Genomic DNA, 19,017 nt, shown 5'->3' with positions numbered 1-19,017 from the left:
CTTTATACTTACACGCCATTGCAATTCTGAGAGAAATGAACCTTTTACTGCACCACAATTATCTGACAGCTAATAGTTACTTTACACATTAAGACTTTACATACCAAACATATGATGCACCATTATAGATTAAACATCCCAACAGTCTATAATATAGTTGAAAATATATCCACAGACCAGCTACAAAAATGCTGCTTACATATTAATGTATCAGCAATAATAATACATAATAGCATAACATTCACCAGGGAAATGTTTCTTCATTATCAGCACTTCTTCTTTTGATATGTACATTTTGCTTTATATGTACTTTACTTTTACTGAAGATAAAAGATCTGAATATTTCCTCCGTCACTCCTTGGGAGTGCAACATTTAGGGCATTTTAGCTATATAATTAGTCCCAATATAATAATAATAATAATAATAATAATAGGAAAACTTGACCGGCAGCAAAGTGCAAAAAAATAGCCAAAAAAGTCTCCTGCTCTTCTCCGTGGAGGATTCACTGCTGCTGGTCGACGGTCTGTACTAACAGCTTATCACCCCCGTAGAAAATCACTCTGATCTGGCCCAGCAAGAAAAAACTTAAAAAATCTGCAATAAAGTCATAAAGTGTGAGCTTTAATATCAAGACACTTGTATCTGTGTTCAAATCCAGCAAGGCATGAAAACAAGGTTTCTCAACACCTTACACCCTCTATTCCTGATCATTATTATGATATATGACTTTCTATATTAATACATTTTTGAGGAAAGGTGTAATTGTATTGATTGATGTTGAAGTTATGTATTCCATCTTTTTAACACTCAAAAATATATATATATAAAGTCAAACCCTAGCAGACAGTCATTTATTCCAAGAGTGCAATGCAACACCAAGAGGACAGCTGTTTCCAGTCCCTTTCCAGTCTTTAACTGGTGCGTAAGAGACAGAGAGGTGATACTGTGGCTACTTATCACACACTTTTGACTTTTGCAGCTCCCATGATTTAAGTAGCCTGTGAAGAAAGCCAGGGCTCTGAACTATTCAAAGTTTATTCCTTTCTGCTCAGCCTTTACTTCTTTGTTTTTTTCTCAGGCAGGTCTGATCTGACAAACAAGAACAAGTGATTAAATTCATGCCTATTTTTTGCTCGGTGAAGTCAAGTTTGGGAACTCTGTTTGCTGTTGCCCCAAGGGACGTACAGATGGATAGACGAGTGCCAGACAAGACATGGTATGTATGTGCACTCCATTTTTGAATCATTTCCTTAATCTTATGCCAGATCTCACGATCTCCTGACCTGCCTACGTCCTGGAGATGGAAATCCAGCAGCAGCGTTTGCACACCACCCGGCAACTCATTAGAGTGCCACACACACACACACACACACAATGTTCCATACAATCATCCTGCTCATGACTGCGATGTGCCAATTATAATGGTTATGCATTGTGATTTTTAAATGGACAAATTGAAATGGTGAGGAACTTGGGACATCTTCCCTCAACAACCCTCGATGTCTACCCCACTCTCTCTCTCTCAGTCGCTCACTCTGTTCCTTGCCAAGGAAAACGTGGCCCTCATCGTGCCCTTAGATGGCAGACCTAGGAGCAGCAGATTACGTTGTATAAGTTTCTCTTCTAGAGGCATGACACAGGGTGGCCTGTGGTAGAAAGTCAGAATGGGGTCCCTTTTCTGAGGAGGGTGAAAGAGCCTTTATGGAACCAGATCTTTTTTGGCTCTGGGCTGACACTGCACATCCTTATGCAACATGCTGGGCTCCTATTGCACTGTGAGTCTATGTCTGAGAGGAGTGTAGGGAGGGGCGGGGGCATGTTTGCAGTAGTTGAGTTGCTTTGAGTATTCTCATCACAGTCAAAATTAGAGTGTCTGATACCTACGCAAACATGCACATACTGTGTAACCTACACAAACAATGTTATGTCAGAACCATATTCAGAGCATGCTGTCATTTAACTGCCATCCTTTTCATTTCTGCAAATGGGAAAAGGTTGAAATATTTCATGCGGGTTACCATAAGATTGGGACTTCTTTGCCAAATATGTACAGTATACCCTGAAAGTAGTTTGAAAAAAGAAGTTTTGATTATATTTTTGCCACTGGAGAGATTTTCATTAGCCTTTTTATTTGAAATTAGATCCAGTGAGCCAGATATAACATCTTCTTGCAATCGGCAAAATGTTTGGAATTGAGTGGATTAAAAAATTGACCCAGTGTTGGTGTTATTTTTATATTACTGTTGGGTTACTGGATCAAAACTACCCTTCTGTTTTTTTACCCTTGGGTACTGGGTAAAGTTAAACCACAATTGCATCTGTGCTAGATTAACCCCAGACTGGGTCCATTTTTAACCCAGTGATCTTTAGTGTGAAGTTATGATAGCACCACCATCTAGTTTTTGATTGCTGCTTTGGCTGAAATTTATATAAATGGATATAAAATGATAAAGAAAAGAAAATATACACGTTTACAAAGTAGCATCAATCGGACATAAAGGAGGACATAAAAGTTTGTCAGTCCACTCAGTAATTTAGTTGGAGGGTGGGGCTCAAATAAGCTCTACAATAATAATAATGGACAGGTTTGCGTTGCATGCTTTAATGCAATGCTAATGCTAAACCTAAAGTGTACTTCTGCAATGTCTTCTACCAAAAGCCTCTAGGGCAGTGCTGTGCTCTCTGGATTCAAAGGATTGGGCGACAAAGCAGACGCTAGTCCATGAATAAATTCTCTGCAGAAAAGAAAATCTCTCTCTCTCTCTCTCTCTCTCTCTCTCTCTCTCTCTCTCTCTCCTCCGGGGACTTGTTCAGGATGAGGCAATTACATAATTACATTTTGGTGACATCTTTGGGAATAAAAAAGGGCTAGTGGCTTGGGAATGTCTACTGTTGTTGTGTTATTATTTTTCTCGAGGGCATCTCGTATCATGAGTAGCACCTGTTCGGGATATATTTCTTAACCTTGGTAACTTGAGTGGACGATGTGCTTCAAACTGATATCCCCAAACTCCAACTGCCTTTTGTAAACAGAGTTCAAAGTAGTCTGAACTCACTGGAAATACAGCACTCTAGTATTACACCCTTACAATCCAATACAGCAGCTTAACTTCACTGGTTTGTGCTGAAACAATTCCTTTGTAAACGTTCTTCTCTCTTGCGTTGAAGGTGATACCTGGATAGGTTTTGATAGTCAAGCCTGGATTAAACCATCTCGTAATTAAACCCCCCGAAGCACCGGTGACAGGCATCCATCACAAATCACAATGCCAAAGCAAAGCCTGGGAGGAGACCTGTCTGCCGCTGTGCCGTTTCATATGTGCAAACTGATGAAGACTGTATGTGTGTGAATAAGCAGAAGTCACCATATTAAAACAAATATTTGTGATCTGCGCTCCTCATAAAAAGCAGATGACAGTATATTTAATCAGAGCGGCAAATGTGAGAGATGTTCTGCAAGCTCTTTCCTGACACACCCTTCTACAATCTGTTTGATTTATTTTGCCAGTTTATGGCTTCAATAAATTAACCAATTAAGATCAAAACAGGTGAGTGAGTGGCACTCTGCACTTTTCAAAACCCCCCTTTAGTCAAATGGTCAGGTGCTAACTCCTCGTGGGAAAATACTCATACTCAAGCCACCATATACAGTGTGAAACATTAATAGAGACCCTAAATAGACATCAGCAATAGCCTGTATGATTGCTGCTCTGAAGGATTACAGTTGCAACATTCAGATACTGCAGGCTGAGCAAGGAAGGAGGGTGTGTGTTGTTTACTGCATGATTCGGAACATTTGAACTATTTTAAAACACGGGACAGCCAAAGAAGGTGAAATGTAATATCTCCACATTCACTGCTGGAGAAGAAGTGCTGTGGGCTGATGTCAACGAGTGGAACAGCTGCAGCGAGGCAAGGCATCCTCTCCTGTCAAACCACAGCTGAAGGCAGCGCCCTCACCATCCAGATCGAGCCAAATATTGTCAGGGATGAAAATGTACCCAAGACAAGTCAGTTGCTCTGCACTGCAGTTTGATTCACACCTATTTTATGCCACAGGGTTTATTTTTCATCCGAATCTAAAGAAGGAGAAAAGGATTATTTTTTGACCTCACATCTCCCATTTGCCTGATTACATAAATGTGTTTCCGTGTTTCCATTGATGACCTCCAGCATTACTGACAAGGATCTATTGATCTTTGTTGTGGTACGCAGCCCAGCAAATGAGCAGAGATACTGCTAACATTACTAAGACTAATACTTACTAGAATATTGTCCAACAACATGAAATAATGAGTTTTGGGAGCCTGCGGCAAGACTGCAGTGTGCACACTTTTCATTTATTAGCCACACTAGCAGTGTGGCTTAAGGGGTGGGAATGTCGGTCAGTGATATCTGTCAAATATCTCAACAATCACTGGATGGATTGCCAATCAAATTTGGTACAGACCTACCCTCAATAGTACAGACATGTCCACTTCAGGATGAATTTTAACTTTGGTTTAAGACTTGCATTGTACATACCCATCAGTCTCTGCTGTAGTATAGAGCAAATCAGCAAATCTTAGCAGGCTATCATGCTAAACTAAGATGGTGACCACTGTAAACAATATACAATATACGTGCTAAACATCAACATGGTATCATTTTCAACTGCTAGCACTGTCAACTGTCTCCGCTGTCCTTTTTTAGGTATGTTAGAATGCTTAAAATGTAGTGGAGAGAGTGTTAGCATCCATATGCTAAGGCTACAAATATGATCATGGCAAACATTATGTAAATATATGATTAAATATTTTATTTATTTTTCTTTTTTATATTTATTTTTTGACAAAAATCCAGTGTATTGCAAAGAAAAAGGCTGTCTGACGATGGGTAAAGTGGTGATATTATATTATAATTTTTTTTGAGGCAGGCCTAAAATATGTGTAGTGCATTGCTTAGCTTCCATGCCAGGACTCTTGTCTGCTTCTCCAAAGTGGGGGTGTGCTGACCTCCGTCTACTGTACACACTGACTATGGACCTCATACAACCCCACTTCAAAAGACCCGGACTATCCCTTTAAGCCCTTAAAGAATTCAAACAATGTAATTATTTTCTATAGATGATAATGCTAATTTATTTGAATGGTGGAGGTACATTGAGACTATAAAGATGGCCTTTAACACATTTCTTACAGAGGATATAAGCCTTGCATCAAATAGGGAATTCCATTGCGTGCATGTCTGCACAGTTTGCTCACTGTCAGTAAGAGAGCGTTGATAGCCTGCAAAGATAGTCATTTGAACGATTAGGTTCTGTGATTACAGCAGTTGGCGTGGCCTGTGGTGGTGGGGCCGAATGTGATATCTTTTCATGGGCCCCAAAATCCCGGCACCTCTGACTCAGACATTTTAAACATCACACTTGCTTTCTGAATTTCTGGAACAACAACAACAACAACAACAACAACAACAATTAACCAGACAAATGTCAGAATCAAACCACTTCTGTACAGGCCAAAATATACAGGTGCTCAGATTTCCGGAAATGGGTTTCAGCCAGATATTATACTGTAATGGAGCTGACCTAATTGCCTGCATGGCTAACTTAATATTTAAATCCTTCCCCAGGACAGATTACATGAAGTATAAACAGTATTTCTTTCTTTATACCTGTTACTGTTGACACTGGAGTGAGGTCAGCAAATGAGTGTTTTCTTTGTTGCCATCACATGGCCCCTGGTTTCTCATGGTGTGGAGTGAAGCTGGCAGCAGGGGACAGGAGAAGCAAAGAGCTCTGCCCCCTTAACCCGGGCTGTTTTTCTGAAGGAGAGGTGATGCGTTTAGAGCCCAGCTGGTCTAATGGAAACATGCTCGTCCCCAGTGAGAGTGAGTGTAGAGAGATGCTTCTCATCAAGGCTGCATCGCTGCAAGTCTGTGCCTGTTAATGCAAAACAACCATGACTAAAAAAAGTACCAGACCACTGAGGCTTAATTTTTATATATAAACGTCTTATAGTCTTTTGAATGTTATGAAGCCGGATGTGATCATGAAGCTATCACATTGTCCCTTTGAAGATTGTGTATTTTTATACAACCACTCTTACAATACCTTTGCATCAAACTGTTGCAAGAGATGCTGAAAAAAGTGCAGATGCCCATCTACTTTGGATTCAACAACAAGGTGCGAGGATGGTTTGCAGAGAAAGTTTCAGTTTCAAAGCGTTTGTAATTTTTTTAATTGACTAGGTGAGATACAGACATCAGCAAAGAGAGAGAGGAACAACAAGAACATGAAAAGGATGCGTAAGTGTGTCTAAGGCAGACTATAGAGTGTCGCAGTGACGGGGACAGGTGTACAGTATGTTGAGGATTAAATTCCACGCTGGAAAGGTGGAAGGTCTTTTTTCCAATCATATGATTCACTTGCAGGAACAATGCCAGCCAGCCAGGCCTGCTCCTGAGGCCTTACAAGATCCGCTAGGGAGTAATTAGTGTCCATTTTCCCCAACATGCCCCATTCACTTTCTTTCTTTTTTTTTATTAACGATGGAAAGTAATCGTCCCTTATGAATGGGATGATGTATTGTTCCTGAAATAGACTTGGCAAAGCGTTTGACTTTTGTCCAGATTATTTTTCCAAGTCTGCCAATATTTAAATGACACAAATAATCCTGGCTTCTGGGAAAGAGATGATGTTGTATGTGCTGTGTCTCTTTTTCAAAGTAACCTTCAAGTTGGCAAAACAGTGCATAGAGCGTCACATGCACATGCACACACTGCATGACAAAAGCAGTGAATTAGACAGAGACTTCTGGCCTGACACTTCCTTTATTCCACTGTCACTTGTGTAATTATTCCTGTCTTGATATCAAGTTGACTTTTAATCGGCAGGTCCTCGTGCTGCTCATCTGTTGTTGTAAGTGATGAGGAAAGTCAAGAGATCAGAAGACAACATTGATTACCTGAGCCCACAGGTGTAACACTGAGCCCTCTCTCTGGTGCAAAGACGTCCTTAAGTGGCGTGCCGCTCCTCTCCTGTTACCAGTTCCTCCGTGTGGACATGGAAAACTTGCCTTGTATTCAGTGCTCTACTAGAGTAGAGTTAGCTACCATTACACTTGCGGTTCTTGTACATTGCATTAATTAGACCACACTGGAGGAGCGGCCCTCGCTTTGGCACCATGCCAAGGGAGATACTGTATGTGTTTGCAGTTCCAGAAGTGCACAAACATGTGTTGGTGTTGTATATTACCCTTGTTTTACAATAGTTGCTATTTTAAGCACAGATTTGGTTGTATATTGCAGGGCCGTCAGATTGCTGTTAAACTGATAAGGCTGACAATAATAATGTGTGACATAAACACGGAGGGAAATTGCCCATCATGTCAACCTTTGCCCACTCTCTTTCTCTCTCCCTCTCTCATTCCCCAGAGGAGTTTCTAATCAGAAGTCACATGCCATCTCCTGTAGAGCTTCTGCTTTATTGTTTTCCTCATTACAGACCTGCTTAAACCAAGCATAAGCCACCTCCATAATCTCAGGACAGGCAGGGCAGGAAAGAAAATTGTGTTGTGACGTAAGGAATAATCTTCTTGTTGGGAGAGATTGCATTCTGAGCAGAATGAGGAAATCACTTGTTATTTTTAGAATGGAGTAGCTGTTTGCTTATTAGCAGTTTAAATATCATTTAATAGAAAAATGTCTTTTAGGTTTTATGTTTTCTTAACACAACATTTTTGTGTTGTACTTTTTTTAATGAAACATCCCCATCCTTGTCAACTTCCCTTTTTTGAAGGTCACATACGGCACAGGATGTGATGCTCACTGCACCACACCGGGGACATCATGGACCCCATCTCAGCCGGTACATTTTTAAATCTCAGGTAGCTTGACACCATGGGAAACTCAGCATCAGCATCCCACAGCCGGATGGCAGAAAGGCCACAGTCACAGTAAACATCCACCCGTGAGGTCTGAAGCCGAGGAGATAATCTCACCCAGAAAAGGGAGAAGACGATATCGACCATCTGCTTCGTCTGGAGGGGATTTGATTGGCTTGCCGCAGCAGAGCGGAGCAGTGGGGATGATTAGGCCTCCCTGGTGTCCCATTCCACTTGGTGCCCAGCTCAATGTCACCACTGATTGGATCCTCTAATCTTGTTCTGTGTGAATTAAATCTAAAGTGGGGAGGTGGATGATCGCATTCACTTTGCCTTGTGCTCCGATTCTTTGTGCGTGAGTGTGTGTGTTATTGTAAGTAACTTCCTCCCCTACCATGATTAACAGATACAGTATGAGACAGTGATCCTAGCTCTGGATAGGGATCTCTAGCTTTGACACCATTTCTACCTGACGTTAACAGGCGCCCATGGGTGTTCTAAATTGCAAATGCAGCTTGAAAGCTGCATTAAAGGTCCAAGCACAGAAGCCGTGCTCAGGGCAACATTTTCTCTGTGGTGAGAATATATATAAGGAAATGTGGTTAAAAATAGGTAATCAGTATTTTGATAATAAAATATTAAGCAAATTAATGCATCAAGGATATGTGCGCATACATTGACCCTGAAGACCCAGGTTAAAGATCAAGTTAGATATGAGTTTTAATGTCAATTTTACTGTCTAGCAGTAACTTATATGTTTAACAAGACAATAAATATATCAATTGGTCCAAGATTGCCAAGAAGAAGGGTGGACAACATGGCTATTTACAGTGGGAAGTCATGGATTCCCTGCTCATCCTGTATGGAATTTGCTGACTAAAGTAGGAGTAAGGGGCCAAGAGAAAAACAGCTGCCCAAATGATTGGGGAAAGCCTGGAGGAGAGGAGCAGTGACTTGGTTAGGGTTAGGCACCAAACTACTAGTCATGGTTTGGGTTCAGTTACAAAGCATGCTAAAGCATACGGTCCACCTTTTACTTTTCATGCCAAGGTGAGGCGAAATGTGACACTGACATAGCAGGGATGGTATAGTGTGTTTTGTATTTTCATAGCAACAGGCTTTTGTTTTTTGGCATCATCCAATCCTTACGCCTGCCCATTTTTCCTGCCTCTAGCACATCAACTTTGAGGACAAAATGTTCACTTGTTGCCTAATATATCCCACCCACTGACAGCCATGATAACCAGATAATCAGTGTTATTCACCTCACCTGTCAGTGGTCGTAATTTTATGGCTGATGTGTATAGCTTATGCATAATTTATTTAAAATAAATTATTTTACAAAAGTCATATTTACAGTTAAGTTACAGACCTTAAGGAGCAAAGATGTAGTCATTAAGGCTGTGAGCCCTAAAAATAATCAAATGGGTCAGTCATGATCCTCATCTCTCTTTGGACAAACAACAAGAGTTTCATTCCAAGTTTCTTTCTCTCTGTCTCTGTCTATCCTCCAGAGGGATCCACACCAGAGCTGATGCTGCTGGTTGCCCAGATATCGTTATAGTAACCCTGGCTGTAGGCCTTTCTTGGCTCTTTTAGGTGCGGAAGCTGCTTTGCCCTGAGGGGGTGATGTGCCACACATTCAATGGAAAGACGTCAGCCCCATTCACAAAAACAGTGAACAGTTTGGTTGTTTGAACATGCAGCCAGCAGAAGAGCTGGTTACAGAAACAGGCTCGGGGTCAAAGTGAATCCCCAGAGAAGGACGGGAATACATGTGTACTAAGAGTGAATGAGTATCTCCCCTCCCGCCTGATAATTATCACATCTGTGTCCAAACTACCAGGTGTGAATGTGTTTAACTGTATGAATGTGAAGCATGGTATTCCTGGAAAACAGCAAGTATGCTCAAGTTGACCTTGCCTGAATATAGAAAGTTTTTAAGAAGGTAATCTCTGTGGTGGAAAATAAACTATTCTTTGATAATATTATAGCCAGCATATGGCTTTTTGGCCAACATCACTGTTTAGGACATAAGAGTGACAGATGGTGGTTGTCAGTGTATGAACATAGTTGCTAGCTGGCAAGACCAGTTTGGTGGTAACCTTTATCACTCAAGGGCTGGATACAGTTCAGAGGTATCCATCTCTCCTCAGCTGTGCTCATAAACAAGTGCTTCTCAAGTGTCCCCTGTCCTTTAAATTCTCCATCCTTGAAATTGTCCATGCTTTTTTATATTCTTATTTTATTCCATTGTCACTTTCCGGGCTTCATTCACTGAGTTTAAGAGTTTGTTGTTTTGTGGCGAGACTTGGTAAAGATCCCGGCAGGATAACCACAGACTGAACCTGAATATAAAGGAATCTTAGAAATGGAAGAGTGAAATAAATAGATATAGATATACTGTAGATATATATATATATATAATATATATATATATATATATATATATATAGATGTAGACATCAATATAGATATAGATATAGATATAGATTTATCAACTCAGTAAAAGCTTTTTTCTGCAGCTGGATTCACATTGCCAGCAGGGCTTGTTATGATGGAAGCAGAAATGATAAATGGAGGTCAGGGAGGCTTTGTGTTTACTGTTGTGGCTCAATCGCTGATGCACCTCCATTATAGGCAACAAAGTGCCACACCACACAGAGCCAAGTTCTCTCAGTACAAGGTGCCACTGGTCAAGAGCCAACAATGAGCATAAAGTAGGTATCGCTTTTGTTTCCTGGCTCTGGGAGTATTTGTCAAGGTCAGAGGAGCCAGAGCCAGAAGCATAAAGGTCAGCGGCATGAATAGACAAGCAGTTACTGACGGAGATATAGCGACACAATTGTAAGACTGTGAATGTATTCTGCCCTGACGACAATGCGCAGTCACCATAATCTCAGACAATGACAAAAAAGTAGATGTAGTTGCATTAAAAAGGAAAAGCAAAGCATGAAACATTAAGAAAAGCAATAACCTAACACAAACACACACGACTGCATCATAAGCTTCTGTGTGCCCCGTGCCTTTTTGTTTCTACTTGTGTGACCAGACACACCCAGTGTGAATAAATATACATATTGTCTTTCAGCAGGCCCAGGGAATGGAAAAAGTTTGAATCTAATCCAACATATTGTAACTGCTTGAATCTCCCATTCCTCCCCTGAGTGTCATGAGACACTCAGCTGTCAAAGATAGAGCCAAAATGAGTGCCAGCAGGTGTGTGTGTGTGAGAGAGAGAGAGAGAGAGAGAGTGTGTGTGTCTGTATGTGTAAGGTTATAACAGTTCAGAAATTGTTGAAATTATAATTAAATGTAACCAGAGGAAAGCAGACGAGAAAAACTGAGCAAGAGAGAGATAATAGACTGTTTACAAAGCGGCTAAAATTAGTTTTGAGAAAAAAAATATTAATATTTTGTATTTTGCTGTCAAACGTAGTATTAAAAAATAAATCGCATAAAAAATTAATTTAAAGTGCAAAACTAAAACCCCACATGACACTAAAAAGAATTGGAATACCCTGGTATGATGAGAGGAAGCAGATCACTACAGGGGTTTTCACTGTCCCTAGCCAGGAATCCCCTTTACTCACTCGCACGCACACACACACACACACACACACACACACACACACACACACACACACACACAACACAACAGCAGCAGCAGCAGCAGCAGCAGCAGCAGAAGGTTCTGGCAAGTGTGTCAGCTGTTGGCTGTTTGATGAAACACGTTCATCTGTTATCTGACACGCCGGTCTTGTTTAAAGTTAACTGTAAACCTTTTTGGGTCTAGTGTATCTGTGTATTCTAAAGTGTAAAAGACAAATCAGGCTCCATAGGCTCATTTGAATTAGCTGAATATCCACTGCACAGAATTACTGTACGTAGGTTTACATTAAAAAGGTAGTTTGATATTTTCTAAGCCTCTGTTAAAGGCTTTTACAATCAAGAATCAAGAATTTCAAAAATGCAGTCAGCCCGCTGCCATCATTGACAGGCTAGCTGGCTGCATGAGGCAGCAGGTCTCCGCTGCAGCGTCAGACACACCAGAGGCCTTATGCAATTGCTATGCCATCAGAATTATATAATTACCTAATTTAATCCCATCACACTCTAGGAAGGTTTTTTTTTATTTCATGCCAGTGAAGGGGCAAGGCCACAGATGACAATGCTGAAAATCAATAAAACAATTTATAATTGCATTACAGTCTGAGTGACCTGACTACTGTATATTTATTCTGGGCAGGATTTGTAGTAGCTCTGGGAGGTGGTTACAACTGAAATGAGTAAATTAAAATGGTGGTTTGAAGCAAACAAATTATCATTAAACTTCAACAAAACCATGCTTATGCTGTATTAGAAAATAAACACGCACATAAAAATAATAGCAGACAATGTTAAAATAGAAAGAGTGACAATACACTTATGGGTGTGATAGCGAAGTTGGCAAGATGTGTTGCAGTTCTGGGAAAAACAAGGCACATTCTGGACCATGAAGCATTGCACACTCTGTATTGTTCACTAGTATTACTGTACCTTAATTATTGTGTGAAGGTATGGGGTAACATCTACAAAAGCACCTGACACTCAATATGCACATTACAAAAAAGAGCCATAAGAAAAGTAAACAGTGTAGGATATCATGAAACACTAAACTGTGCTTTTAAAGACACATAGAGAAGAAAAAATGTCAAACAGTTTATCAAATTCTATATTGTAGATCACAGGTTTCAGCAGGCCGTTAATTACAGCGTCACTATGAAGACAACATGTTGCATGAGTTATATGCTTGTCAAATCTAAGGTCAAAGCCCCTCAAGCACATCCCTCAGACTTGTATTGGCTTTCACTCTGTTAGAGTTTGCCGTCTGCAGGTTCTGTCCCACTTCCAGACTTGCTGAAGCAATAAGTCATTTTGACTGAATGGTTACACTTTGTGGACGTCACTGCTACACTACCGCTTTACTTTACTGTCAACATTATCGCACTGCTTTCTTGGAAGTGGCACAAAATGGAGTAGCTGAGTGTAACAAAGACGTCACATCTGTCAGATGTTGCACTCTTTTTTTATCTTACTCTTATTGTTGTTGACTGGATGGAGGTTTCCTTATTGGATTTACTTTGTTCATAATTAAGAAGAAACTCATCTTTTCTTTTTCTTATTTAATTTGATTTAAAGTATTAATGTCAGTGGTGCCTGTTGACCTCAGAAGGACGCACAAGACATGAATTTAGGCCAAACACATACAGCTACAGCTATTTATAAAGTTGCAGGCTGTGGATGTGCCCCACATAAAGTCAGAATCAGATATTTTTTCTGATATAATACCCTTTCTATATATGTTACGGAAAGACTTTGTCCAGACTATATACACTTCCTCCTGAGCGATAAATATGTCTGTGATTTTAACACTCTCTAAAATTATGTGTATAAACTGTCTCTAAATAACAGCTGCTGAGATAAAACAGCTGTGTTTCTAAGGGGTAACAAGAGGACAAATGCTACATTTCCAGTGCTCATATCTTTATGTTTTATCAGTTCATGCTGACGTCTGGAGCATGGAATATGTCTACCAACAGCTGTTACCTGATTTAACATTAAACAGATAAATCAAATACCTTATGTTGTGTTACTTTCCTCTGCTGATTAATTGTTTATGTTTATATTAACCCATCTAATCTGAAGGTCAAGCTGATCAGCCTGTTGTTAATAAACCAGTTGATGGGATTCCGCCAGAGAGACGTCAAAGGCATCATCGACAGGAGCTCTCTGGCCAACGATGGCTGTCAATTTATTTGAAACAGTGCACCAAGTACGGACTGAACAGTCACCATATTGTTCGGTTAAATGTCATCAAAGAGGTTTCAAGAATTTAACTGTGATATTTTTTTAAAGTAATTTTTTTTGGCCTTTTGTTGGCTTATTTTTTTTTTATAGAGACAGCTGTAGAGAGACAGCAAAGGTGGGTGGAGAGAGAGAGAATGACACGCAGCAAAGGGCCGCAGGTCGGATTCAAACCTGGGCTGCTGCAGTAACTCCGTATATCGGTCGCCAGCTCTACCGACTGAGCTTAACTGTGTCATTTTGAAATGAAGCTGGAACTAAATTATTCAAATTTTTTTTCATATAAGAAACCACGCCCCAAGACTTAGGAGAGAAGAGGAGAAAAGCCATATAAAAGCAGTAAAACATCATGAGCTTTTACAATTAAGACAATGAGAGACTGACTTAGTGACAATAAACTGAAATTTATTTTCTAAAAGGAAAAGGGACAGTCCCTATTTTCACTCCAAGCCGGAGCTTTGTGGCAGTTTCATTGGCTAATGTGGAAAAAGGCCCGAGGCAGTACCCACTTCCTATATGTAGAACCAAATCACATCGGCTCACTGCCTTCCTGCGGACGAGTCTGATCAATAGCTCCCCGACTACGTCTCATGCTGGCAGAATGCAGCTGCGGATGGAAACAAACTAAATCTGCAGACAGATGTGTCATACTGCAACTCCAAGTTCATCTCTGATACAACCATATTGATCACACTCTGCTTAATAGTGTTTTATGCATGCTTATGCTAAATTACAGGAGCTGGTGGGTGTTGGGATCCTCTCTGGAGTATCGGTGTGTTATGCAATCTGGGCATCCATGTGGTTTTGTAAACAGATCACACTAAACATAATCCTCATTTCCACTGAAAATCTCTGAAAGACAGAGTGCAAATGTGGATGAATGAACAGCCGATCATACTTTTGTTCATTCAAACTATGTGGTTTGAGGAATGTGAATTGTGCAATATATCCTCCTGCTAATTCTACACATTAACACCATCCCTAAAGACACCCTGTAGTACAGAATACACTTATTTTCCACAGTTAACTGAAATAGATTGGGAAAGGCGAATGAGGCGTTCTTTCCATCGCTGTCATTGAAAATGACTTCCAGCAGAGCCGACTGATATAGCACGGGGTCTCTGTGGGCTTTCACAGAACTGGAGTGAGTCAGTTTGGTGAATTATAGTAAATGATGGTGTGAGCTCTGACAGCTAGCAGCCTGGAATTTGGGCCACAGCTCCAAATTAGAGGAGCAGCATGTGTATCCACAGCTAAAAAAATCAAGCAGGCCTCTGCACACCAGCTCCAGATGTCACACATTTTGGGTCAAAATGCTAAACTTTGGAAAAATTATTGCTCAGTTGACTGCAAATGCAAACATAAAAGGTCATACTATCACAGTTGTGTCCGTTTCACTGATTTGCTGTTTACAATCAATGCATCAACTTCATAATGATTTTTTTTACGCTTTTATTCAAAAAAAGGACATAAACAGTTTTCAACAACTGCAATATCAATATACAGCATTTGCCTTATAATTTACAAAAAATAAAAAAAATCTGTACAGTCTCTGGTTTGTGCAGGAAGGTGGGAAGACTCTGGTAGAAAAATAAAGACCTAAGACAGGAGAAGTGTCAACGTGAGAAGTGAACCGATCAAATGTTTTAATAGATTTCCTTACCAGAGAAGCAGTACAGTGTTCAGGCTTCCACTGATGTTATTTATCCAAGCATTAATGTTTCACAATAACACCTAAAGTAGTAGTTAAAAAAACCCCATTAAAGCTCAATCTTGTGTAAGACTGGAGTCAAGTGTGCTATATCCGTTCAGGATTTTTGATTGTAACTGAAAAGTATCAGCAGACCTGATCTTTATAAAGACAAAGCAAGGGCCCATTCAGAAATGACAAATAACTGCACAAGACCCGCGGTGGTGAAGTGTGAGGGTGAACGGGGATTTGTCCAGATTCTGCAAGTCTGCCATGCCAAGAACACTGATGTTAATATAATGCAGACTATGTCAACTCAAATAATTCAATGTTTCAACAGCAAACCGCTGTTAGATGAGGTAAAGTTCAGGTTTAAAATCAACATCAACTAACAGATGAGTTACGGTTGTCTCTTATATATATGTACACATTTGGCTTTGGGTAATAAAACAGTTTCTGATGTTATGGGGGGAAAAAGTGCACTAAAGCTTTGGAAAACACACTGACAGAATCATGCTTGTCTACATCTAGAAATAACATTATAGGCTGCAATCTGCAATCTTCAAAATGGATACTTTAAAAGACAAATAATACATTTTGGCTCCTAGATTTCTCTCTAAACATACAATATGTAACTTAGCAGCACTTATCATCAACATTCATAACCTGGGCTCAGGGTTGAGCTTCCTGTCACCTTCTACCACTGACCTGTATTGCACATTAGAACATGAAGACCTGCAAGGGAGTGGCAGTATACTGCACAGTGAATCACCTCTGAATGCTTCTTTTTCCCTGTAACATCTATTGCAGTGTGTGCTCAGTCGCAGCCAAACCTCCACCAAGACTGAGACTTTTGTCAAGGCACACACTGCAGAAGACGCTATACTTAGACAAGATGATAGGTTGAGGAGCATAGTGTAGTGCTCGCAATCTCTGCAAGACATCTCTTTCCTGCCTCACGCAGAGCAACACCGAGCCCACAACAATGAAGAAGATTGTAAATATTTTTTGCTAAGAGACCAGCTCATTAACAAACAGTAGCCTCTGTGCAGGTGGATTAATGGGTTTAAAATTAAATGTTTTTAGCATTTAAAACAAGATTCTCAGACTTAAAATTACTATATAAGAATATATAAATTTAAACAAATCTCAAAGTTTCAGGTTCAAATCTTTTTTGTCACAATCTTATATCAAATTCAGGCCACAAAAAAACACAAATTAGACTCAAGATGCTAAAAGCAAAATGTCCAAATTGGGAATTTGCACTAATAAATGAGAAACTGCTTTTTTCTAGAAAACTTAGTTACGCTTCTTAACCAAACTGGCTCTAGTAAAATATTGTAAGGAGGGGAGACTGCACAGTGTGTAAGTGAAGGAGTCTAAGCCATTTTATCCCTCTAGCTCCATGCAACCAATGAATTTATCATCACCTTCACCATAAACAAAGTAACAACAATAATTTCCATGGTGTCTTGTGCGTGAGCTTCTGCATAGAGAACTTTATACTCAAATCACAGTCTTTTACAAACTGTCTTGCATTATAAGACAGCAATCAGGACCAAATTCAAGCTAGTTTTAACATATCCTGCGCTAGTTTTTTAACCTTTCTTTAACTCTGTGGTCATATTTCTGATTCTGCTGTCAAAGGCCTTGATTCTAAAGGCAAAGAGTCCAGATTGCATTCAGAGTCTGACACCACATCCGTGTTTATGTCCTCAAGTGCACCAACCTCAACATCCCTCATCTCCCTGTTTTCCTCTTCCTCAAACTCCTCCTCCATCTCGACTTTTTCGAGAGCCACCTCGTTCTCGTAACAAAAGGAGTTCCTCGAGCTGGATGCGTTGGACTTCTTCTCGGCTAATTCCCTGGCACTGCAGGTTGGCGTGCTAGGCACCTCGTATGTGTTGTCAAAGCGAGAGTAGTCCACTTTGTAGTAGTTCTTTTCCTCAAAGAGCACAGGCTCGAAGCGGTGGCCCCAGAGGATCTCGCTGGCCACGTAGGAGCTCCGACACTGAGTAGTCATGGCTGTAGCCTCGACCATGCCCTCCAGAATCACCACGATTTCAAATTCGGACCTCTCTAACTCCTGTTTGCTCATCTCATAGAACGGGCTGTCCTCGTCAATCTCATGCACAATGGTGATTGGAGACACCAGGAAGATTCTGTCAATGCCACTATCGAATCCTACGTCAATGTCAACCTGATCCAGAGGGATGAACTCACCCTCGGCGGTGGTGCGGGACTTCAGCAGCTGGGCCCTGACATGGGCCTCCACCAGGTGACTCTTCCTCAGGTTCCCCACACGCCACATTAGGCAATGTTTACCATCCCTCATGGCCACTGTAGCATAATGGCTGAACACCAGGGTCTCATTCCTCTTTTTGGGCTTGGCCATCTTGGCCATGACAGCACCGATGATGAAAGCATCGATGATGCAGCCCACAATGCTCTGGAAGACGACCATGAAGACAGCAACGGGGCACTCCTCTGTCACATAACGATAACCATAGCCAATAGTGGTTTGGGTCTCCACTGAGAACAAGAAGGCAGCGGTGAAGCTGTCCACATTGGAAACACACATCTGAGTCTCATTCTCTAAGTCCCCGTAACAGAGGGCCACTACCCAGAAGACCAAGCCAAAAAACAACCATGACAGCAGGAAAGAAAGGCAGAATATGAGCAGCATCCAGCGCCAGCGGATGTCCACACAGGTGGTGAAGATATCTGCCAGGTACCGCTGGCCTTTCTCACTCATATTGATAAACTGCACATTGCAGTGGCCATCCTTACTGACAAAGCGGCTCTGCTGTTGGTGCTCTGTGTGCACCTTGTTCACATTGCCATTTCCGTAGCCATTCGGGACGGCAATAGTAGCCAGCTTCATGCCGTCTTCCTCAGAGGACACAATGCTGTAACGGTGGCTTCGCACACTCCCCATTACTTCCGCCTGGGAGGGCTGGGCCGATTCTGCTTTGGAAAACAGTCTAAGTTTTTGGTAGAAGCGTTGGAGAAACAGTTTTAAATGATCCTGGGGACAAACTCAAGCAGAAAATGGTGACAACAGGAATAGATCCTGCAGGGAACAGGGGTGATCGGGCCTATGCTTCTGCAGGCTTGCTGTGCACCTTTGGTGAGGGCAGGTCACTCCTCTCTGACGGCTGCTTTGGACCTCATCAATGAAGTGGGCTGTGGAAATTACAGACAGAGAGAATAACAGTTTTAAAGTAATTGGCAGGAACCAGAGCAAAGATCAGTGTTTGTGGGTGTGTGGTTACCTGCTGTCTAAATAATGCAGTGTATACTCCAAGTTGCAGCACTATTCTTGCACAGACAATATACAAACAGTGTAGTGTATGCAGTGCAGTTAGAAAGCACAGGGAATGCATTGTGCATGCATTATCAGTGGTAGATTAAAAATATTATTCAAGCACTTAGATAGCTGACAAAGTGGGAAAGGATGTTTACCCTTGCTTAATGTAAGTATTAATTAGGCAGGTCAGTCCATGCAGAGCTGAGTCAAATTACAGATCAAGTTCGTGTAAATCCAGTGAGCTGCTGGAGCAAGGATACAAGTAGCAGCTCTGTGCAGATGTGTCTCTAAACTAGACATACAC

General features: G+C 41.0%; 2 protein-coding genes across 3 annotated transcripts in view; one reads left to right on the top strand and one right to left on the bottom strand.

Annotated features, from left to right (window-relative positions):
• The first annotated feature begins 901 nt into the window (after positions 1-901).
• The window catches only part of LOC127356303 (5-hydroxytryptamine receptor 3A-like), a 32,070-nt gene continuing 13,954 nt past the window's right edge, over positions 902-19,017 (top strand). The window contains exons 1-2 of one of the 2 annotated variants that reach the window (XM_051387939.1): positions 902-919; positions 1,080-1,217. The gene's annotated coding sequence lies outside the window, so the exon portion shown is untranslated. The other variant, XM_051387938.1, reaches the window with a different exon arrangement.
• Positions 14,142-18,357, bottom strand: LOC127356302 (inward rectifier potassium channel 2-like). Its single transcript, XM_051387937.1, has one exon. The coding sequence runs from the start codon at positions 18,339-18,341 to the stop codon at positions 17,025-17,027; it is 1,317 nt and encodes a 438-aa protein (XP_051243897.1). The 5' UTR covers positions 18,342-18,357; the 3' UTR covers positions 14,142-17,024.

The sequence above is a fragment of the Dicentrarchus labrax genome, unplaced genomic scaffold (genome assembly GCF_905237075.1).
Source record: "Dicentrarchus labrax unplaced genomic scaffold, dlabrax2021, whole genome shotgun sequence".
In the NCBI taxonomy this organism is placed as follows: Eukaryota; Metazoa; Chordata; class Actinopteri; family Moronidae; genus Dicentrarchus; species Dicentrarchus labrax.
The sequence above is the reverse complement of the archived record's forward strand: the minus strand, read 5'-3'. Positions and strand labels throughout refer to the sequence as shown.

Excerpts from the sequence above, each read along its gene's own strand:
- LOC127356302 (XM_051387937.1), bottom strand. The coding sequence starts at position 18,341 with ATGGGGAGTGTGCGAAGCCACCGTTACAGCATTGTGTCCTCTGAGGAA.